General features: G+C 39.2%; 1 protein-coding gene across 2 annotated transcripts; it reads right to left on the bottom strand.

Moving 5' to 3' along the window:
• Positions 1 to 4,107: 4,107 nt before the first annotated feature.
• Positions 4,108 to 14,186, bottom strand: LOC139708966 (phospholysine phosphohistidine inorganic pyrophosphate phosphatase-like). 2 transcript variants are annotated; one of them, XM_071620935.1, is made up of 8 exons: positions 14,092 to 14,186; positions 12,647 to 12,803; positions 11,362 to 11,549; positions 9,967 to 10,123; positions 9,338 to 9,401; positions 8,470 to 8,562; positions 7,600 to 7,691; positions 4,108 to 4,827 (listed from the first exon to the last, which is right to left on the bottom strand). In XM_071620935.1, exons 2-8 carry the CDS (start codon positions 12,775 to 12,777, stop codon positions 4,731 to 4,733), a joined length of 822 nt encoding a protein of 273 aa, XP_071477036.1. In that variant the 5' UTR covers positions 12,778 to 12,803; positions 14,092 to 14,186; the 3' UTR covers positions 4,108 to 4,730. The 2 variants fall into 2 exon arrangements, with proteins under 2 accessions (XP_071477036.1, XP_071477037.1); XM_071620936.1 differs by having other exon boundaries at positions 14,139 to 14,154.
• Positions 14,187 to 16,682: the final 2,496 nt, after the last annotated feature.

Genomic DNA, 16,682 nt, shown 5'->3' with positions numbered 1-16,682 from the left:
GAAGCGCGGGATGGGGATCGACAGTGATCAACGGAGTGCAGGTACTAGGTGGCCAAAGATCATCTCGCTGTTTGGTGGTGGCGGTGGCTACACCACCTCACGGGACCCTCCAATTGGTACGTGGGTGGGGTGGGGGGGGGGGGGGGGGGGAGGGGAGCCGGAGTGGGGTTCACGAAGAATTTACTTAGAATACAATGTATTGACTAAAAATTATGGTAGGGTGTGTGTCTTCAATGTTGCTCAACTTTCTAATAGAAGTGAAGATCTTGGAGCCTTTTTTTTTATTTAGCCATGGATAATACCAGATAAAATGAATAACAATGGAATCATTCTGTTATAAAGATCATTTTAAAGTAGGGTTGAGGTGATTATGCTATAATGAAATTGAACAGGGAAACAAGTGGCATACCAATTTTCAGTCAATCTTTTGACCAGAGTACCGTACTCGATTATACTCTTTTCTTTACGACTTCGTGATTCAGGAATGCAAACGGGGGTCCCCAATTACTGAATAACACACTGATTTTTATTTCATCATTATCATCATTATTATCTGTTTAATTAACTTCTTCGATGCCTTCGCCAGTGTCAAAGGTAAAAAAAAAAAAAAAAAATCTCCCTTGTGTCAGGAAGAGGCAACCCTACGGCCGCACGTACACTTCTGTTAACATATCTTTTTATTAAATTTTTGATGGAAACAAAAATCAAATAAATGTACTTTCACCGATAGGGTGCATCGGATATCTTAATTTCAAGTCTAAAAATGCGGGGAAAAAAAGCCTCCCTCGTGTGGGATCCCCTCCAATCTCCCCCCCCCCCCCCCACCCTTTCCCTATCAATGCACTCACGGATGCTACTTTATACTTTTCTCACTCTTTTGATGGAAAAAACAATTGAAAGTGTCTTATGATACCAAAAGCATCCACTACATCTCTGAATTTCAGGCCTGAATTGGAGGAAAATCTCCCTCGGATGGAAGGGGGCACCCCCCCCCCCACACACACACTTACCTCCACACACTTCCCTGAATAGGACTATAGGCCTATGTATTTTTGTTACTTTTTAAAATAAAAACAAAGAATGAATATTTCACCAATAGGGCGCATCAGATGCAATTAAAATATTCCCACATGTATGTGAGGGGGATTCCCCCATCCACCCCTTTACATTACATTTTCCTTACTCTTTTGATAGAAACAAAAATTGAGTATCTTACCAAAAGTGTGCACTATATCTCTGAATTTCAGGTCAAAAATAACCTCTCTCATGTAGGAGGGGCAAATCCCCATTCATACATCCACTCACAGCACTTTTCCCCGAGTATAAATGAATGTTGTTGTTTTTTTTTTTTTGTAGACTAACAAAATTCAAATGTTTCACTAAAAGGGTACATCAGATTCTGATTATGAAATATGAAAATGCAAAAATCCTCTTTGTGTGGGAGGAGGCATCCCTCCCATGTATACCCTCCCTCCCCACACTCCCCTGAGTATATATCTTTTTGCTACTTTTTTATAGAAACAGTGAACAAATATTGCACCAATAAGGTCCACTGTATATCTGAATTTCAAGTCTCAAAATGCAAAAAACTCCCTCGTGTGGGAGGACAACCCGTCCTCATTCAGTCACTACGCACCCTCGCACATATCTTCCAAGTTTTGCCCCCCCCCCCCCCGCAATGACATGGTTTTGATGCCCCTGGGGATGATAGTTCCAAATGACTTAATTCAAGAAAATTAATAAATCCCACAGAAAATGAAATATAATGCCTAATTTGAATACAGAAGTAAATATCTATATCAAATTTTTATTAAATTTTATTCATTTCTTTTCATTTCATTATTTTTTTCCAACGTACACACCCAAGCGTGTGCGTATCAGGGCCGGCACAAGGGGGAGGAGTGCCCCCCCCCCCCAACATATTGAATACATAGGAACACATGGCGGGTGGAATCACTTGCCCCCCCCCCCCCCACCCCCCCAAAAATCACACACACACACACACACAAACACACACACTCATTTTAGACTAAAAAACAGAAAAACGCAGTTAAGCTATTAAAAGTGTGTGATAACATGTTTACCACACTGTTACTCAGCATGTGGCCAGTACAAAATCAACATATAGCTCTCGACCAATAAGATCACAGGATTCTCGCTACCCATTCTATAATATGTGATGACTATCGCCAATCATCCTCCGGTCTCCCCCCCCCCCCCCCCCCCCCCAACTCTTCAGTACGGATTTACCCCAGTGAGATATACATATATATATATATATATATATATATATATATATATATATATATATATATATATATATATATATATACATATATATATATATATATATATATATATATATATATATATATATATATGTATGTATATACTGTATATATCTATATATATATATATATATACATGCATAACAGAGGAATGCAGGGAATGCATTAATTGCCAATCCTGATTTTAATGAATAATCCAAATTTTCGAGGATCCTTCCTCTTCATCAGGGATGACAGTGCGAATTTCCACAATGATATTAAGAGTGAGGTGTCACAATGTTTATATACATGCATATATATATATGTATATATATATATATATATATATATATATATATATATATATGTATATATATATATATATATATAGATATAGATATATATATACATATACATGCATATTTTTATCAACATCAAGTCCACATTCCTCGAAAAGTTCTATTCATTGACAAAATGAAGTTTGTGACTGATCTTACTAAGTGGAAAAATAATCTTTTTATTAGTCATACTTTTCCGCTGTAATGTACACACACTGTCATATGTTTATACATACTGAACATGGCCTTTCCTTCTTTTTGCTTTTTTCAACACATACACCCCAGTCCACTAAAAACAAAATCACTCAAATCATGAGTGGGGTAGTCTTGAAGGACTTCATACAAATAACACATTTCAGCCTACGGTGACCAGAAGATAATGCACAGAGAATGAAATGTGATGCAGAATTTTTAGCGATACAGGGGCCATAAAACACTTGACCAGTATTTTCATATGGACATGATTGTAGTTGCCATTGCAGCAGTTATGTAACGAGCAATAAGCCTTGAGAATTTTTAAAACCCTGCAATATAAATGTAATTATTCACAACATATCAAAATTAATCACCTGTCTTGTGTGGATTTCATGCTATCTCATTTGTGTTCAGTAAGATCTGCTGTCTGTAAAAATGGAGGAAAAAGGAAAAACAGGCACACACAAATGACATGGTTACACAGGGACACACTATGTAAATAAACTGCCTGGGACCACTGAAAAGCCCTCATTAAATTGGCTTGGCATATCAGGGATAAAAACAAAGAAAATTTTAAATGAATCGGAAATGGAAAATAACCTCATTATATCAACTATCTCACAATATTCAACCTTGATTTAATGGGGTTCCACTGCGCATGGTTTTGGACAGATGAGGGATAGATTGCTAAAAGACAGGAATGTAATTGAGACAGAGTGTGACATTACCTTTTTATTTTTGTACGCATAAATATATACTGGATTCTAGCATTTGTTCAGGGGGGGGGGGGGCATATTCCAGCACAATCCATATGACTATTAAAAAAACCCCAAATGAACATATGTGGTAAGGGGTAAAGTTCTGACATAATACTGACTGTGTGTGTGTATTGGTACTTCAAACATTAAGGCATTGCATTCACAGCGTTCTGATTTGCAAGGACTTCAACATAATTGACAAGATTCTTATGTGCACATAATAATTGACAAGGGTGTGTGATGTTTTTGTTCTAGGTCTGACATCACTAGTACAATGACTGATATCACAAATATTTGAAGTACAGATGTGAAAGCATTTGTCATTTACAGTACACCTTGCTTAACCCCTTAAATCCTGGGGAAGGGGAACATCCAAGGCTATACTCTGTATTTTGCACCCGCATTGCATAACTGGCCCGCATGCAACTCTGTTTTCACCTCTGTATTTGACTTTAAATATTTTAAATATCACATAAAACTACAATTGGACTTGTCATGAAAACAGTGCATTCCCGTTATAATGAACATGATTATAACAAAATGCTCGTTAATACAAAGAAGAAAAGATTCAGGTCAAAAAGATAATCAGTTGTCTATACATGATCATGTACTTCACAGTTCGGCCATAATAAATTTTGATATAATGAAATAAAACAACTGGTCCTGAGGACTTTGTGACAACAGGAGCACACTGTGACATGCAGTGCACTCCCATTTTAAGAACACAGTCACAACAAAATTCTTGTTACAAGGAAGTCAAACTTCAGGTCCCGAAATTATCATCTATATCTTTACATGCTTTACTGCTACAATCAAATTTTGTTATAACGAAAGAAAAACTGCTGGTCCCTAGGACTTCGTTACAACAGGAGCTGCCTGCAGTCTGGTAGAGTGCACTTGAGTTTGTGCACTGTTTACCTGATATTGTATGTTAATTGTTTGCATGTACCAATGAGAAAGGAAAAGGTAGCTTTTATTCTCACTTTGGCAGCTGAGAAAGATTTGCTACTAAAGCCATAGTGTTCAAGGCACCTTCGTGCCTTTCTCACTTTCAACCGACTTTATCTGTCCAAACTGCATCCATGTTTCCATGGTAACAGCTCATCCATGAGCCCAAGGAGCCACTGTAGTATCTTGCATGTCCAACTGTGAGGTGATTCATAGGCTGAGAATCACTTGGTCCTGTTTTGCAGGAGAAGATCTACTGCCTGGGCCAGGTTGTCTACAAAGCCATCAGGAGTGACATCTGGATGCTTCTCATCACTAGGCCTACAAAAGAGAAAAAAACAAAGAAATTAAGAACATTATAACTTTGATACACACACCTCGATACTGAAGAACATGGCAGAACATGGCACTTTGTATCTAATGGGGACACCATGTAGATGTCAACTACAGTGTACAGTGGAAACTCGATATAACGAGATGGTCGGGACCGAGTCATTTTCCTCGTTATAGCCGATATCTCGTTATATCAGTAGACATAAAAGAAGGCATAACATTAATTTGCACATGTGGGACTACCCATCATACCCCATTTCAATCAATACCAGGTACTGATAACTTGATATTGTGTGTGAGGGAATTACTCACCTTTATGGGTAAGAAGATGTTTTTCGCAAAGGATATCCAATATCAAGTCAAGAATGTGTTTCTCATTAATTGTAGATGTTTGAATTTGTAAATTTATATAGCTTGCGATTGTATCAAGATCGTATGTGGATTGGTATGTGGTTATCGTATGGGTGTGTGTTGTATGGAAGCTTGAATATGGTCTGCACAATGTTGTGTGTGTATGTGACACATTCTGTATGTACATTATGACTGCATGTGTGTGAAGATGGGGAATTCCCTATGTAGAAAGCCAATCACAGCATCAGATTGCCCCATTCCTGCTAAATGTCATATGATGATGTCATGTATACATTATGGCCGTCCCACCACATTTTCTACATGTATCAGTGTGCGCGCACACACACACTTACACGTACAACATGCAGTGCTAGCTGGAGTGCACTGAAGAAAATGATTATGTGTGTACAAGACAGTTTTTGGCGCATCAAGCTGTACAATCTCGGAAGATGATAGCACAGGCGAAGTAAAGCTTTACCGAAGGCATTTTGCTTTACCTCGCTATAGCAGGTTTGATTGGCTATGTTTTTCTTTGTTTGGAAGTCACAAAATTTATCTCGTTATAGCAGTTATTTCGTTATAACTGATCTCGCTATAAGAGTAGCATTTTACATAGACTTGTGTGGAAGGAAATTTGGGACCGGGAAAATTTCCTCGTTATAAGCGATATCTCGTTATAGCAGTGTTCGTTATACCGAGTTTCCCCTGTATTATCATTATCAACATGTCCGTTGCACAACAATGTCTACGCTGCAACAACACTAAAAATGGAGCAATACAGAACTGGAGACTACATCTAAAAAGAAAGCAAGCCTGCTCCTCCTCCCAATTCTTGATATGTATATATGCTTCAGAATGCAAGCCACAGCATTTAAGCCTACCAAAATGAGAAACAGCATCAATTACCATTGCACATTAACTTCGGGAAATGTTTGTCTGCTGGACTTAACAATGTCAGAATATTTTGAGATACTGCCAATATGCAAGGCACCATTGTAGAGCACTCTGGGAGAACTCAGTAAGATTGTCAGATCCAGGGGGGTGTTTCATCAATATAGTCAGCGCTGACAAGTTGTCAGCACTGACTATTTCAGTAAAATACTTGGTTTTGATTGGTTGAGACGCTCTTGTCACTGACTGATACTATGGAAATTGTACCGCCAATATGCAAGGCACCATTGTAGAGCACTCTGGGAGAGCTCAGTAAGATTGTCGGATCCAGGGGGGTGTTTCATCAATATTGTCAGCGCTGACAAGTTGTCAGCACTGACTATTTCACTAAAATACTTGGTTTTGATTGGTTGAGACGCTCTTGTCACTGACTGATACTATGGTAATTGTCAGCGCTGACAACTTTCGTGAAACCGTGCCCTGTTGTCTAGCTTGTGCCTTGGTCAAAATACAATGCAATGCAATCAATGGCTGCACTACGCTCATTACTAACTCTTCCTTATTTTGAATTCAGCGTAAAAAGAGTTTACAGGTTTTCAATTTGACTGATTTGCAACCATACGGAATTGTAAAGCAATACCATACAGAAAATATATAAATCAAATTAAAAGTCGTCACTGTGTTCTGGTCACACAATGTTAGGCAAAGAAATCTTCAGAAATATCTCTGAATGAAAGACATGACTTGGGTCAGTTGGTTGGCAAGCTCAATTTGGTTGGTTGGTTCAGCTGATTGAAGCTCACCACACACTATACAACTTTTGGTCGAAAAAACTGACAGATTTTGGATCCGAAATAAATCACAATAGCTTTAGAATAAACACACTTGTTTATTTCAGATCCAAAGTCATAAAGTGGCAAGCAGTGCTTTTCCCCCAACTCATCCCAGTCACATAATATATACAAATGTTGTTTGCACATTGGTCTGGCAAACGAGACGCAGTCCAGACCGGATCCAACTTTGCTACAAAGTCACCCCACAATGCATCTGAAACAGGGTTGGCCTGGAGGCATTTGCGTATTGGCGGTACAACGAATAGACAATCCGAATTCCCCCTCCTCCCCCCCCCCCCTCCATGTGAAAGTGTAAACAACAAGAACATATGAAGGAAAACGTATAGGCCAAGCAGAAATGGTTCCAGTATCATAGTACCCTGACAAATGATAAAATGCTGCTTGTTACCAAAATATGCAGACATTGAAGCAATTGGCAACTGAAGATTCATATCTTCTTCGGTTATGGAGAAGGTGAGGAAGGTGGATGCCACAAATATGAAGAACATGAACAAACTGAGGAGGAGATCTGGGGGGCATTTCACGAAGCAGTTTGGTCAGATATTTTTCTGACAAATTGTTACAAGTTACTGAAATCCTTGCATCTGATTGGCTGAGAGCAAATTTGTCCGACAACTTTGTCGGACAAAATGCTGCGTGAAATGCCCCCCAGAGATTTAAATACCTGAACTTTCCCGTCCTGACTTGAAGTCCTCTCAGACCACACTTTTGTGCCCCTCCGACATCATTGACGATGTCATCTCCAACCATGACTGCCTGCAATGATGCCCATCAAGGCAACATGATAGAAGACAGAAGCCTGTGATAGAGATAACCACTCCCTACCCTCAGCCATAAAAAACACATCAATAATTCTACTGCCACAAAGTTAACCAAAATGGCTCTGCTGCTGATGCAATTACTTTATGTGTCATATTCATATATGTGGCTCTCTATTTACATTTTATGATAATTAAGTTTGGTTTTTACCACTGATTAAGTACTGACCTTTAATCAGTTCTGCACAGGGAATATTTTGCAACCTTTCTTTTCCATTATATCCAAACAAAGCAACACCCTCCCCCCATCCCACCACCCCCCCCCCAAAAAAAAAAATGTTATGCCAAGTTTTTATTGGGCAATGCACTGAGCTTGACCTTTGACCCAGCTCATTTCAAGCAACTGATAGTAAAATCTGATATTTTTTTTTTTTTTTGGTATAAATCAGGACAACTCTCTCTAGGATGACAACTCTCTCCCCAATACTGAACTCCCCAAGAGTAGTGTAGCTGTTGAAGGGAAGCTCTGTGGATGGAAGATATATCTGGTGGATATTATCTGAGAGTATCACGTGGTATACATGTCTATGATAGAAGATGACAAAACTGACAAATTGTATCCAAGAAATGCTTTTCATAATATCTTTGAGTTGCTCCTAACACAAGTTTGCCTTAAATCAGTGGCTATGACATCCAATCAACTATACATAAATATAGAAGAGCTTCAAGTTTGTATTTTTTGTTTGTTTGTTTGTTTTTTCAGCATTGATGCTTACATTTTCTGGCTTAATTCCCATATCCTGGATAGCACCCAGGAAGAAGTTCCTGTCCGGCTTTCCGACCACAATGGCCTCACAGCCTACTGCAAACTGCAAAGAAACAGAGTAAAATTGGTATTGCATTTAGCAAGGTTCACGAAAAAGCAGGTTTTAACTACAGTAACTGTGGACACTAGAGAAGTGTTGAAATATACAGCCGTTTGCCTAACACCACTGCAAATATCAGCGACTGGAGTGCACTAAAACGAGGACTCAGCTCACTTCCTATCACTCTAAGCCATCAATCTGGCTTTGAGGCAGATTGTCCCAGTGTCACATACAAATTTGACATTTCTGATACAGCAAACCATTCCCAAGGATTGCTCTCGCATGCAAGATACCCATGCACACATCACTCACCAGTGTAAGTGCACAAGAGTGCAGCATACCATACTACTTGATCTCACTAGCAACTGTAACAGATGACACCATCGAACGCTAGTTACACTATCCTGTACAGTATGAAGGATCATGCACATTATTGTGAACTCAGTAATACTGTGCTGCGGCAACTTCCGTAAAAAGAGTGATTTTTTGCTGTATTTGTGCTAAAGTCAAGGTCAAAATCTTCTGCGGAACTCTCTATCCATTCCAATTAGTAATTGTAACAACCTTGATACCTTCAAATCTACACTGATCAAGAATGAAGACCTATTTTTGCACATAACCTTGTGAATGATGTGCGACAAATTGTGGAAGCTGGGCACCCTTGAATATTCCACAGATAAATTATGCAATATAAATGCTGTTCATCATGATCATCATACAACTAATTGAATAAGTGAGGAAAAGCTTCATTTTCATAGTTTCTGCAAAAGTATCTTACCTCCAGAGCTTTTGTGAAGGGACCAACATCCAACATGAGGTGTCCTCCATGTTTGTAATATCTCCTGCAGAGTACCAATGATCAAATTATTTGATGCGAAGTTAAACACTTTTTCAGTTACTGACATGCGAAAGATTTTGAAGGATACATACTGCATAGAAATACTTGTTTTATACAAACAAAATTCTTAACTCTTTATGTGCCACAGTCGCGTGCCCAATTCAGTTGACAGGTTGCCAACATTGCATATTTTGTTCAAATACCTATCTATGCATAAACCGATTAATAATTTGCAATATAACATCATACACTGAAAGCATCACAGTCACATAAAATTTAATACCACAGCAAAGCTTGCAATTTCCTCTACAACATTCCTCACTGCATTTCTGGCATAAATGCTTCTATAAAAAGTTATTATGGCAGGAATATGTTTGAATTTGTGCATGAAAGTTTGAATGTACATTGCAAGATGTTATGGGGCTATAGTGCATTACCATCGTATGCTAGTGTATGCATTATACCACAAACAAATTCTGGAAATTTGAAATCTGAAACTCATGCTGCCATGTAGATAGGCTATTTTACTCAAATCAGCAAAGTGATCATTTTCCTAATAAATCTCTCACCCAGCTCCCATGGAGATGAGAATAGGGGGCTTCATTTCAAGTAGTTGTCTAAATGCAGCATTCATCGTCTCATAGTTGAAGGCATCGCTGGCATCGCCGACCACGACACAGGTTGCCTGGGCTCCCGGATCGAGAGCACCGAACTCTGGCAGGACATCTGGAAAACAGACAGACAAAAATGATGCACTGTTGCTTGATGCAAGGCAGGGCTAACATGGAATACTACAGAGAAAAATCACCCCAAAACAGGAAAGTCATAATTGTGCCACTGTCAAGTGGATGTGCTTTAAAGACAGGGTCAAGGGTTCAGGCTCTATAATGGCCCTTGATGTGCCCTTGAGCAATGAGCATGTGTACACTGTAGTGGCGGTCTGGCAGAAATGCTCATCACAGAGTATAGAGAGTATACTAGGTGCTGATAAGTCCAGTGATTAAGGCAATGATAATAAGTTGTAAAGCAGAGTGAACACTTTGAGCAATAGTGGAAAATTCTGCAAAACAATTACTGTTATCATTGGCAATAACTTATAATCGCGCTCTCTCCTTTTTGCTAGTGCAATAATGTCCATTATCTGACTCATGATGGGCCGTAACTTATTCAAAATCATTCATATCCAATTTCAACATCAATATATGTGATGACATCAAGCGATAAGAACATTGTGAAAGAGTACATAATATCAGCAATAATCTCTTATTTTATTCAGAAAACGTGAAATTGTTTAATTTTTGGAGAAGCAACCCAAATTAAAGTCTAATGTTGTTCAAATTTTTACAAACTTCTAACCTGGGACAGAGATGATCCCTTCAGCCTAACTTGTGGCTAATTAAAAACTAAATCTCACTGCCACATCTCATTTGGGATGAGAGGGCGCAGTTATCTATTTATTTATTTCCAGTTCCATTTATCCACGATAGCCTCGTCAGTTACAAAACTGCTTTCAATGAGGGCCTTGCAGATGGGTAAAACATAAAAATACAATGTACATGACATTAAAGTAAAAGTTTAAAGATAAAATTGCAACTCACAAAACATGGATTCAAAGCATGATTACACATGTTGATAACATCAAAGTTAAAATGTCTTTGAACATGATCAATAATGCATCATTAAAGTATGTTATATAACACACACAATTCCACAATTATTGCACATTAATTTCCATAAGTCAATTATCAAAAATTGTGATAGTTAGTTTCCAAATCAACAACTACACAATGCAATGGCTTTGAAACAAACAGTGTCCCACCAATGTTCCAATTACTGAGCAATCTCTCGTACTGAGGCTTAAAAATGTTGTATACGTCAGTCTACTAACGTCCATGGATATGAGATTACTGCTTACAATAAGCCTTGTAACTTGAAATCATTATTAGGATGCCTAAATATCTTACCAGGATGAACAAGTAAGTGTGGTGTGAGACCACGTGTCTTCATCAACTGGCTTGCAGCTGGCGCTGGAGCAAACACCTCCCCTGCAGAGAGCTCAAACCCCAACTTTTGCAGTTTGTCCACCAGCTGCTGGCATGTGCACTGTGTCTCATTGGTGCAAAAGCGAACTTTGACCCCCGATGCTTTCAACCTGATTGGATGATGAGAAGGAAATGGCAAAGGAAAAAAAAAACCACACAAATCTATAAAGCTTCTAATTTCTATTGTCTGAATAACCTACAGTCACAGTGATAATGATGCCAATCAAATGCAGCCTCCCATACTTCAAGCAATCCTGATAATTTGTCCGGTTGCCATAATAAAAACTGAATTTGAAACATATTCATACAGGATCAATGGTCTTGGGTAAAATGGGGGTGAGGATGGTTGGTTAGATACTGAGCAGAACTTTTAGGAGCAATGCTGCCAACCCTGAGAACTGTTTTAACCATTCATCGTTTTTGTACAATCTACAGATATGACAAAGTAGTAATACTCTGCTACATCTATGGGATTCCTTAATACTACATGATTTCATTTATCAGCAACATGCACACTAGTTCCTTACAAAGGCGATTCTAAAGGCAAAGTTAGAATATCTGCCTTGCTTTGGCTATATATTAGCCAAACTATTAACTCTGCATGTGCCATGTTCGCACACCTGACTTAGTCAATGGCGTGCCAAGTTCACATATTTTGCTCAATCGTTCAAACCTGCCACATCCACCTATAAATCACCAAATGATGCAATACAATAAAACTTGACTCGTGATTCCATTCCTCTCATATGTGGCTGGAAATTGTGTGGTGATTGAATATCAAGCAGTTTCCCCTATTGGATTTGAAAGTAAACTCTTAGTTTCTGCAGGGAACTCACCTCCCTGGTTTCTGTCACTGTTATGTGTGCAAAAGTCATGCCTGGACAATAATGTCGCTACTGGCCATTCAAAGGAAAAATAATCATAGATTTCTCAGATATTTACATCGTAGCAAAGCTTGGCATTCTCTCTACGACTTTGTTCATTGCATGTCCAGCGTATAAACAAAAATATATGAAGTTGAATGGATTTGATAAATAGAATGTTTTCCGAAAGCATGTCTATGTTGCGGTCTCAGATTAATGTGGCGCACAGAGGGTTTAGTATTCAGAGTTAAAGTAAACATACACCATTGGCTGCTATGAAAATTGGTTTCACAGACTTCTCTTGCTCACTAAACTTGACCTCAGCAAGACAATTTCCGACTCACCTTTTGACAGCATCTATCGAGCCAGGTATGGGAACTCCGCCGTCATCACCGCTGTTGTACAGCACTCCCGTGATGTCAAGTAGGACACCCTCTATGTCAGCGCAATTCTGATACCAAGGAGCAGATGTCATGGTGATGCCATATAATAATCCTTCTCCTGGGAAATGAAGAAAGATAAATAGTTTAAACAGCAACACCTTCACAACAAAAAGAGCATCCTTAACCAAATAGAATTGGGAGGAGATTGAGAAATAACTTAGTCTCAAAACAGTGAAAAACACCCTGATAATTAATCTTTACTGGTAGTGTTAGGAGGACCATTAACCCATTCCCCACAGGAACCTGGTGGCCTGTGTATTAGAGGGGATTTCAGAATTAGTAAGAAATGGTAATTCATGGTAAATAATGGGGGAGTGGTGAAAATGAAATAGTAACTACATTCCTTTGAATGTCCCTTCATTCAAGAGAAGCTACAATGTACCGGTATTCAAGATATTAATTACCATGACATGTGAGAAATCAGACTGCAGACATGCACTTACAAGGTATCATGCTACAAAATATTTCAAAGGGCTTGAAAAATTAAAGGGATCGTACAGTTTTGGTTGAGACCTAATTTCAGGTTTCTAACATTTTTTGGTGAGATAATGAGAAACCTCTTATGAAATATGAAAGAGCATGTGATTTTATGAGGAATTCTACGTTTATTTGATGAAAATTGGTTTTGAAATGGCCGAGATATTCAAAAAAGGGCAATTCTGATAAAGTGTGGGACCCACAACCCTATAGAGTGTCTAAAGAAAATAAAAAGAGAATTTCACAAAACTTTACTTTTTGAATACAGTGCACATTTCTTTGACTTGTTACTAACATATGTTAAGGGTAATATTATTCCCCCTGACTTCTGAAAGAGAGAAGTCAAGTGTTCTTTTGTTATGCGAGAAAAGTGAAAATATGATGAATTTTCTTTATTCTTTCTTTATATCGTTGTACTCATGTGACATCACAAGCTATAGTAGTCTTCTCATCCAGCCATGAGTGAGCAGAAACTTCAAAAATTCATAACTTTTGAACGGATTGTCCGATTTTCCTCAAACTCTCACTGATGTGTTCTACTAATATTGCTGCATTCACTAAACCTGCATGTCTATGAAGGTGATAGACCTAGGTCCACAAGCCAGGGCAGCAGCCAGCCAGAGATTAAAGAGAGAGAGGCCTGAGCCAGCACAGCAAGCAGCGGAGTTCAGCGGATCTACTGATACTAGACAGGCGTGAACGCCGAGCGATGCCCGACAGCGATGCAGAGCCAGAGGCGGTGGCCGCCCACTGCCACAGTTCACACCACACAGTCCGGCCCAATTATATCCTTCACTGTATGCTCATTCTGCATCATGTGTAAAAACTAATACGATATCAATGAGAATAAAGGGGGCTATACCGCTTACCAGCATCAAACTTTTCCTGCAAGCAAGACAAATACTCCTCGACTTACAAGTAAAGTTGGTAGGCACCACACTCACGTAGTTGTAGCTACTTGAGACCAGCGTTGCCAGGTCCCAACAGAGCAAAATCACCAAAAGGCTTGTAAAAAATCACCAAAAGCCATCAAAAATCACCAAATTTGGAAAAGCGTAGGTAAAGCTTCAATTTCAAGACAAAATTATATCAATAAACCTTTATCAAACACTGCGCGAGTCTCGGTGCAATTTTCGGCGCACCGTAGTCACACACACTAAGTGCAAAATGTGTACGATGTGTATGGATATATGACTATGAGTGTTTGTGTGTGTCGCTGTGACCAAAAAAAAAAAAGGGGGGGGGCACATGTTATGTTTCTGCAGGAAATAAGGGGAAAACTTTGGGCAAAATGCATTTTCTTTTTCAATTAGTGTGATTATTTTTTATGGGTCTAAAAATCACCAAAAAGTTACCAAAAATCACCAAATTTTGATTTGGTTACCAGGCTAAAATTTTGTCACCAAACAACTTCAAAAATCACCAAATTTCACCTTTTTTGGTTCCCGAAATCACCATCTGGCAACACTGCTTGAGACACGTTATTATTTACCTCAAACCCCCGGCCAACCACACATACAGGCAGTGTTACTTTGTTGTTGCTGTTGTTGTTATTTTGATTCGCAGGCGCGTGCCCAGGGTATGTAGCGCCACAGTTAAATAGAACCTCTTTGTTTGGAACCCAGCACTGCTGAAACCGCGCTGGCAGGGCAAAGAGGAGGGGGGCAAAGAGGAGGGGTGCAAAGATCAGAGATCGACTGGATGGTAGGAATTCGAACTTACCAAGTCTCAGAAACAACATTTGTGTGGTTTGGTGCTGTTTACGTGTTGTTACGATAATATTGTTTGATGCGCATTGTTTTTTATTTCTGCAGTATTTTCAAAAGCTTCGTAATGATCGAGGCCATACTTCCTTAGCCTAAATATTCAAATACAGTATAGGTATCATATGAATGACGCGAAAATATTTAAATATACATGACAAATCGATTACTGATTAATGACAAGATGAAATGCCGCTTTTCTGAGATTTGCCATTTTTACCTCCGCCAAGGAAGGACGTTCAAGTTTCATCTGCGTTTGTTTGTTTGTCTGTTTGTCTGTTTGCCAAATAATTCAAAAAATGAGAACGGATTTGAATGAAACTTGCAGGGAAAGTTGATAATGACGCAAGGAACTGATAATTTGATTTAGGTAGTGATCCGGCAATTTTTATGAAAATTACAAGTATTTTTTTTTTCTTTCGGCAAAAGGGTCAATGAACTTGAGTATTTGAAGTTTGCTCACTGCACGCACTAATTCAAAAGTGCATGTGTGACGTAGGTAAAATGCTTTTATATTGGGAAATTTAGCGATTTTTAATATGTGGATGGGTGGAACTAATCGAGCTGCTTGGCGGAGGTCTGAGCTCTCCGAGTGCTGTTCTAGTGGTATTTTTCTGATTTCTTGCGAATTTACCCAACAGTGACTCTGTGAGTCCCTCTCAACTGTCTTCAATCTAGACCTTGTCTACACACATGCATTTGTTGATACAATCTGTAGGCCCTATATTTTTTACTTTTCATGCATTCACATTGTGCGCATAAAGCTATAGGCCCATATTGCGTTGAGATAGAGAAAAACTAAGATAGACATGGAAACATTAAAATGGGTGCAATTAATAACAATGATAAGATATGATAATTGTGTACAAAAATTTCCCTGTAAGACGATGCGGGTTATAGGGATGTCTTGCCTTAGTGCACAATTTGCTTCGATCGTTAAGAGCGTAACTGAACATTTTCATTAAAAAATTCACAGTGACTGCAGTTATAAAACATTCTTTCCTTGTTTAGGTGGGTATAGATTTGAAGAGTTTGGACATATTAGGCCTATATAGATGTGATTTCAGCGTTTTCGGATTATGGAAGTCGGATCATGGGGTGCGTTCGAGCGCCGCTCCTAAAGCGAACTGTACCCGTACCGTAGCCGCGCCAGAGGAGCGTTCGCGCTCCTAAAGTGTACCGTACCGTACTGTACCGAGCCAAAAGTGGACCACTTCCCGATGTGCTCCAAAAGCGTAGCGTACCAAAAGTTCGCTGTAGAAAGCATGCGCGTATCATGCGCATACGTCACAACGCAAAAACATCATTCTCTTTGTTCGGGACAGCTGCAAGTAGTTCAAGCGCCAGGTGCATGACATTCTTGCTACAAAAATGCGTGACCTTTTCTAAAAAATAAGTGGTTGAAAGTTGAAAGTTGAAAGTTTACGTGAGATACGCTTTCTCGACAGAGCGCTCGAACGCTCCAAATCTGGCACAGTTCGGTACGGTACGTTTTGGTTCAGTTCGCTTTGGTTCACTTTAAGAGCGCTCGAACCCACCCATAAATAACTGAGGGTGCGTCCATTTTTGGCTCGGTACAGAACGGTATCTACGGTACACTTTAGGAGCGTTCGAGCGCTCCTCTGGCGCGGGTACGGTACGGTACAGTTCGCTTTAGGAGAGCGCTCGAACGCAACCAATGTCAACAAAGAGGATAC

Source organism: Diadema antillarum, unplaced genomic scaffold (assembly GCF_040938485.1).
Source record: "Diadema antillarum isolate AM-2024a unplaced genomic scaffold, OU_Dant_1.0 seq00001391_RagTag, whole genome shotgun sequence".
Lineage (NCBI taxonomy): Eukaryota > Metazoa > Echinodermata > Echinoidea > Diadematoida > Diadematidae > Diadema > Diadema antillarum.
This window is presented reverse-complemented; position numbering and strand designations above follow the sequence as displayed.

Excerpts from the sequence above, each read along its gene's own strand:
- LOC139708966 (XM_071620935.1), bottom strand. The coding sequence starts at position 12,777 with ATGACATCTGCTCCTTGGTATCAGAATTGCGCTGACATAGAGGGTGTC. Across the intron at positions 11,550-12,646 it reads TCGATAGATGCTGTCAAAAG|GTTGAAAGCATCGGGGGTCA; the intron begins GTGAGTCGGAAA and ends TCATCCAATCAG. Across the intron at positions 7,692-8,469 it reads TGGGAATTAAGCCAGAAAAT|GCAGTCATGGTTGGAGATGA; the intron begins GTAAGCATCAAT and ends GCATCATTGCAG.